This window comes from Alosa pseudoharengus, unplaced genomic scaffold (assembly GCF_046254945.1).
Source record: "Alosa pseudoharengus isolate Yale_2024_CS ecotype anadromous, Long Island Sound unplaced genomic scaffold, YU_APseudo_1.1 YU_APseudo_1.1_scf_12, whole genome shotgun sequence".
NCBI classification, from domain to species: domain Eukaryota; kingdom Metazoa; phylum Chordata; class Actinopteri; order Clupeiformes; family Clupeidae; genus Alosa; species Alosa pseudoharengus.
The window spans coordinates 27,315,186-27,322,685 of record NW_027468587.1 but is presented as its reverse complement, the minus strand read 5'-3'; the positions used below and the strand labels follow the sequence as shown (position 1 = coordinate 27,322,685).

The 7,500-nt window shown below is 45.5% G+C and overlaps 1 protein-coding gene across 2 annotated transcripts in view; it reads left to right on the top strand.

The window, feature by feature from the left end:
* Positions 1 to 7,500, top strand: part of LOC143119250 (nectin-2) — a 111,724-nt gene that overhangs the window by 70,142 nt on the left and 34,082 nt on the right. Inside the window, exon 7 of one of the 2 annotated variants that reach the window (XM_076280621.1) lies at positions 3,808 to 4,237. The exons of the other annotated variant lie outside the window; for it this stretch is intronic. Within the exon in view, the coding sequence (XP_076136736.1) occupies positions 3,808 to 4,067 (260 nt within the window). The 3' untranslated portion in view covers positions 4,068 to 4,237. Of the gene's footprint in view, positions 1 to 3,807; positions 4,238 to 7,500 lie in introns of those variants that run through there. 2 annotated transcript variants of the gene reach the window in all.

Here is a 7,500-nt window from a genome sequence, read left to right as displayed (position 1 = left end):
CTCTTTCTCTTTCTCTGTATACTTCCCACTTATTCATTTGTGTTTTCTCTCTGTCCCCAATCTCTCTCTCCCTTTCTCTCTGCCCCCCATCTCTCTCCCTCCATCTCTCTCTCCTCCCTCCATCTCTCTCTCGCTCCATCTCTCTCTCGCTCCATCTCTCACTCACTCCATCTCTCTTGCGCTCTGTATCTCTCTCTCTCTCCATCCCTCTCTCAGTTGTGTGTGAGTTATGGCATTGTCCCTGCGGAACAGCGAAACCAGAAACCAATGCCACACCACTCACTCAACCTCAGACACACACACACACACACACATACGCCGACGCGCGCACACACACACACACACACACACACACACACACACACACACACACACACACGGCGATACTCTCACACATACACCTACACACACACACACACACACACACACACAAACTCACGTGCACACACACACACACATGCCGATACACACAGCGACACACACACACACACACACACACACAAACACACACACACACACACACACACAAGAGAGAGAGACGTTTTATAGCTGTAGAGATATTTAGTCTCCACCTCTGACAGCAGGACTGATGCAGGCAGCAGTACTTCATATAGGCGGGGCAAACTCTATAGGTGGGGCAAACTCCATATAGGTGGGGCAAACTCCATATGGGCTGATCCACAATGATCACTTGCAGCAGAGATGAGGAATAATGTTGAGCTTAATATTGTTCTGAATGGGGCATTGAATTTTAGTTTGTAGCCTATAAATTATATTGAAATGTTACCCAAACAAAACAGCATAAAACATACACACAGAATGTCAAGTCATGCATGTGTGTGTGCGTGCGGGCATGGCCTCCTACAGCCCATATAAGGGTGTTTGATAACCTTTTTTGATTGGTTATTGTTTATTATTTATAGAATTTTATTATTGGCCTCTAATGCTGTTTACAGTGCTTGTCCTGTTTGCACACACTGTTCTGTATCTGTGTGTGTGTGTGTGTGATAATCTCTGCATGTTAGTGAGTTGTGGCAGCTTGCATTGGTCATGAATGCTACTGGTCACCCCCAAGCAAGGTTTGTTCTTTTCACACACACCCTCCCCTCATGCACACACATAGCCTCCTAAATGGCAAACTGTCATTATGTGTGTGGTGTGTGTCTGTGTGCGAGTATGTGCCGTCTCCGTGGCGATAAGCATGAACTCATAGGATTGGCTGGCTCTTTACTCACCCCTGGAGACCCCCCCTCCCCCCCCCCCCCCCCTCCAACCACAGTGGAACACTGTGTGGCAAAGCCTCGTTAAAGATCAATTAATGCCACAGCATATCACCAAGAATCCTCAGAAGAGAAATGCTGGGTTAAAAACAGGCGCCAAATGAAGTGTGTGTATGTATGAGAGAGAGAGATAGAGAGAGAGAGAGAGAGAGAGAGAGAGACAGGCAGACAGACAGGGTTGAAAACTAGAGCTGAATGGGGTACGTGTCTGTGTGTGTGTGAGAAGAGTCGACTTCCTTAATCAGTGTTGAATTGAGAGAGAGAGAGAGATGCCGTTGTTTAGTTGTTGGAGTAGAGTCCCTTGTAGAACCCTACAGTAGGCTACATGTTCCATATTGGAGTCCTTGTAGAACCCTACAGTAGGCTACATGTTCCATATTAGAGTCCTTGTAGAACCCTATAGTAGGCTACATGTTCCATATTAGAGTCCTGTAAAAGTTCTATGAAATCATTAGTAAATCTAAGGCAGTTCATCATCTGAAGAATCTTTGGTAGAATCCTCTGTGTTCCATAGAATCCTGTGTCCCCCCCCCCCCCCCCCCACACACACACACACAGGGGGATGAGTGACCTTGCGGTAGGGTGAGCGGGTGCAGCTTCCTCCTGTGGCAATGACCTGAGCTCTAACGCGCTGTGGCAGAAACCACACGGCCTCCCTGGAGAGCGCGATCAGCATCTCTCACACGCACACACGAGCAGGAACAGTGTCACTGACAGCAGTTTAATCCCCAGCCGGTTTAAATGCATGAGTGTGTGTGTGTGGACTCAGAGCAGATTAAGACTGAGGCGGGCTGATACAGCAGTAGCAGCAGCATTAGAAATGGTAGCAGCAGCATTAGAAATGGTAGCAGCAGCAGCAGCAAAAATGGTAGCAGCAGCAGCAGCATTAGCAATGGTAGCAGCAGCAGCATTAGCAATGGTAGCAGCAGCAGCATTAGAAATATCAGCAGCAGCAGCATTAGAAATATCAGCAGCAGCATTAGAAATGGTAGCAGCAGCAGCATTAGCAATGGTAGCAGCAGCAGCATTAGCAATGGTAGCAGCAGCAGCATTAGAAATAGCAGCAGCAGCAGCATTAGAAATATCAGCAGCAGCATTAGAAATGGTAGCAGCAGCATTAGAAATGGTAGCAGCAGCAGCATTAGCAATGGTAGCAGCAGCAGCATTAGCAATGGTAGCAGCAGCAGCATTAGAAATAGCAGCAGCAGCAGCAGCATTAGAAATGGTAGCAGCAGCATTAGTAATATCAGCAGCATTACGGTGCACACACACGCTTCCACTGAATGCGTTGATGGAGACGCTTCTTATTTACTTTACATGGGCTTACGGCATCTGTTACCGAGGTGTATTGTGGTTGTGTTACGGTTGATGATACTTCAGACCTCGGTTGCTGCTGTTTACAAACAAGGTGTGTGCGGCTATCTGGCTGGCAGTGAGAGATGAGTACTGTATGTGTCATTTCCTAAGGGGAAAGAGATTTTTTTTTAGGTCTTGAAAATAAATCTCTTTATTACCTTTTGCTGGATTATTGTCATGTCCCTGGGTCCTTCTTTTTTGTTAATTCCCCGTGTTACAACTCTCGCTGGTAAATTTGTTAACTTCTCCAGCTGACTTATTAAAAGTTCACAACTGTAAAAAATCAGTCCTCCGAACTTCAACTCTCGCTGGTAACTTCCCTATCTTCTCAAACTGACAATTCAAATTTCATGACTACAGTAATGTTATTTAAATGACTCGCAGTTTATTTAAGATGTGGGCTAGGCTATATGAAATGCCGATGTGTTGTCCTAATGATTTATGAATGAACCTGATCTTGGCCTCTAGCTAGTCCGTCCTGCTTCTGATCCAGACGCAACCACACACCGAAAGGATACACCTGTGAAGGAGCTGTCTGCGCGAGGCTGAAATTCGTTGTGTGCCAAAGGGATCAACGTCATTTTGACGTCACACTGGTGTGCGCTAGGTTGGAAACGGCGACTGTAATCGTGCGTTCCTGTTGTACGTTGTGACAACCTGTAATCGTGCGTTCCTGTTGTATGTTGTGACAAGCTGTAATTGTGCATTCCTGTTGTACGTTAGGGTGGCGTGCGTCATTTTGTGTAACTTCTTGTTTTTCGGTCATTTTTACTACTCGTAAGAAGAGCCCTTTAGACGACTGGACCGCAGCATTAATACCCCTTTAAGGCAGGCGGGAGGGAGTTTTACCCATGTATAGGCCTACTGCATAGTTTACGTTACCTCACGTCAAGAGGGACAGACCAAGGACAGCTAAGAGGAGAATACAGGTAACATTAGGCTATTCATATTTAATGTGACTTAAAGATATTAATTAGAAAGAAAAGTTTTGTCTCATGACCGTACATTTGATATGCTAATAAAGCCAAGTTGAAATGTTCTAATGTAAACCGATAAGCTTGCTAGCTCGTGAATCAACAATACAGCTCAGCCTACGAGGACGCTGTGTAATGTGGATATCTGCATTCATATACATTCATACATTAGTGCTGTCTGTGTTTATTTTCCTTAGCAACCCCATGTGTGTGTGGTGGTGATGACCAGAGCAGGACAGTGGGGAAGGAGTGGCAGGGAGCAGGAGGGAGGACGGGGGGTGGACAGGAAGAGGCAGCTACAGCTGGTTTCCCCTCAGTACCAAGAGCAACAACTATGTCCAGGGTGCTAGACGAGCAATACCAACGTCTTCAACTGGAAGGGAGGAAATTGCTGCTCGAAATTGAAGTTTTGCAGCTCCAGAAAGAGAAATTGAAGTTGGAGCTGCAGAATAGTTAGTTTGTTGTAGTTTAGTACTGTTCAGTGCCTTCCGTTCTTAACCTCGTTGTTGGGTGCCTTAAGGTTTTATGGAGTGATTTATTGATTGGACAGTACACACTGTGGAATGAATGGAATGGAATGCAATAAAAAAAACAAACCTGTTGAATGAAAAATAAATTGAGACCTTATTCATTGAGTTGGTTGCGTCTTATGTAAGCCTAACCTATTTGATAGGAGAGCCAGGCAACATGGTGGCTTATGTAAATATAATTTATTTATATATTTATGTATATATTTTGTGATATCACACATTGAACATTTTGTCAACATACTGTACATCTGACGCACATATATTGACCAGTTCTATTCTGCTCCTCTCAAAGTAAACGGTAACACTAAAACTACATTAAGATTATGGAGGAAAAGATCAGGCAGTCTGCCGAGAGACCTGCCCCAATAGTTGGCATCGGACCATTAAACCACACAATGATCCAAAACATACAGCCACACAAGGCAAGAAATGGCTTACAGAGAACATTTTAGAGTGACCCAGCCAGAGTGCAGACCTCAATCTGTCAAAAAGTGGGCTCAAGGCCAGAGTGATGGCAAAGGATCGTTCCTGCCTCAAAACCTGGATTGCTGCTAAAAGTGTGTGGTCTAGAATCATTGTGGAGACATGGATGTTTCCACTGATTATTTAAAAAGGGTGTAAATAATTTTGGACATGCCATTTTTCATAAAAAAAGAGGGAAATGCTTGTGTTTCTACCACATTGTCTTACAACCTATTTGCATGTGGCAGTGTCATTTTCAGTCAGAAAGAACATATTGGTGAAGAGAAAATCAACATTTAATCAATATTTGCCAGGGGGATGAATAGTTTTGTTCCTAACTGTATACAAGAGGAAATATTCACCAACGGGAGGTGGCTAGTGTCGGTGCATTCATGCGCATGGGAAAAACATCATCGTTCACGTCACCTCATGTGGGAATAAGAGGTGGGAAACTGGGCGAAGATTTTACTACCCGAGTTGCCCCGTTGGTGGCTCGTCGTCACTGTCGGTTCCGTCTGAAGTGTGTGTTTGTCGGTTCTGTCTGAAGTGTGTGTCTGTTGATTTGGTCTGAAGTGTGTTTGTCGGTTCCGTCTGAATTGTGTTTGTCGGTTCCGTCTGAAGTGTGTGTCTGTTGCTTTAGTCTGAAGTGTGTGTCGATTCCGTCTGAAGTGTGTGTCTGTCGGTTCCGTCTGAAGTGTGTGTCTGTCGGTTCCGTCTGAAGTGTGTGTCTGTCGGTTCCGTCTGAGGTGTGTGTCTGTTGATTGCAGCTCTGGAGCCTCATGTTGTCAGTGGTGACATCACACATACTCACTCTCTCTCTTTCTCTCGTTCTCACACACACACTTTCATTCTCACACACACACACACACACGCATTCCCTCCCCTCTCTCTCTCTCTCTCTCTCTCTCACACACACACACACACACACACACACACACACACACACACACACACACACACACACACACACACACACATACACACACACACACACACTCCCCCCTCTCTCTGTCACTGGGTCATGGCTCCTCCCTGATGTCACACTCTGCAACACTGGCAATCAAATCCCTTTTACAGTGGAGCTGGAGGACCTGCTCTCTCTCACACACACACACACACATACACACTCTCACTCACACAAACACACACACACAGACACACACACACATACACTCACTTACACTCTCTCACTCTCACTCACACACACATACACTCACTTACACTCTCTCTCACACTCTCACTCACACACACACACACACACACACACACACACACATACACTCTCACTATCTCTCTCACTCTCACATACACACTCACACACACACACAGGTGGGGGTGTGCAGTGAGGATTTCCGCCTGGTTTTTTTTTGAGGATTTTCTGACTTAATTTCCTCTCCTCTCCCCTGAGGTCTCATCAGCACAGGAAATGGACAGACAGGTCATCTACGTGTATGTGTGTGTGCGTGTGCGTGTGCGTGGCTAGCTGTCTCTTATCACATTTTATTGATTGAAGGTGGAGAAAGGGACTGAAAATGGATGTGTGAGAGAAATGAAGTGATAGAGGGGAATGAAGTGAGAGAGAGAGAGAGGGATAGAGTGGAATGGAGAGAGAGAGATAAAGGAGAATGGAGGGATACAGAGAGAGAGTGGAATGGAGAGAGGGAGAGATGGCGTGCAGTGTAGCTACTCTAAATCTGCTGCTGATGGAGACAGGGCTTGCTTTCTTTCTTTCTTTTTTAGTTTCTCAGCGCATATCACTTGACTATCTCTCTCTCTTCACCTGCTCCTCGATTCCTAAATCTGCCCGTCATCCTCAGCCATGCGTGTCCCCCCCCCCCTCTCCATGCATGTCGTCTTTCTCTCCCCCCCTCTCCATGCATGTCGTCTTTCTCTCCCTCCTCCCTCTCTCTCCCTCTCTCCATCCCTTTTTGGCCACTTTTGGTCTTCTCATCTCCTGTTCCTAAAACACAAACGAAGGAACTGTGTGTGTGTGTGTGTGTGTGTGTGTGTGTGTGTACAGTATGTGTGTGTGTGTGTTTGTATATGTGTGTGTGAAGATTGTTGAGCAGACAGGATCATTTCACTGCTCACTAACCTCTCTACATCGACTCACACATTGTCATACAAGATAACGTGTGTGTGTGTGTGAGTGTGTGTGCACAAGCCACACACATCTAAGAACATACACACACACACACACACACACACACACACACACACACACACACACACACCTCACTTCACACATAATACAAGTGCTAGTCATCTACACACACACACACACACACACTCATACAACAAATGTTACTTCACACAAACACAAACAAACAAACAAGGACAGTTATACATATATGAAAGACACACACCTGAGAAAACTTCTCACTCACACACTCACTCACTCACTCTCTCACACACACACATACACATACACATACACACACACATGCACACTGGTTTGAATCTGAGTGTGTGCAAAGTGAGAATTGTGGTGTATGTGTATGTATGTGTGAAGTGAAAAGTGTGGCTTGTTTGTGAGTGATGTGGCTCTGTGTGTGTGTGTGTGTGTGTGTGTGTGTGTGCGTGTGTGTGTGTGTGTGTGTGTGTGAGGGACATAGGGGACATAACTGAGGATAGGAATGAGATGGCAGTGGTCGGTGTGTGTGTGTTGTGTGTGTGTGTGCTCTGAGATATTTCATTAGAGAAGAGGTGGCAGACATCCACAGCCTTCATGCATCACCAAATTACTGAGAGAGAGAGAACAGGAGACACACACACACACACACAGAGTTAACAGGACGGAAAGAGAGAGAACAGGATGAAGAGATGGAGACAAAGAGAGAAAGAAAATAGCCGTACTTGGTGAAATGTGTCAAAAAACAGACACACACACACACCATG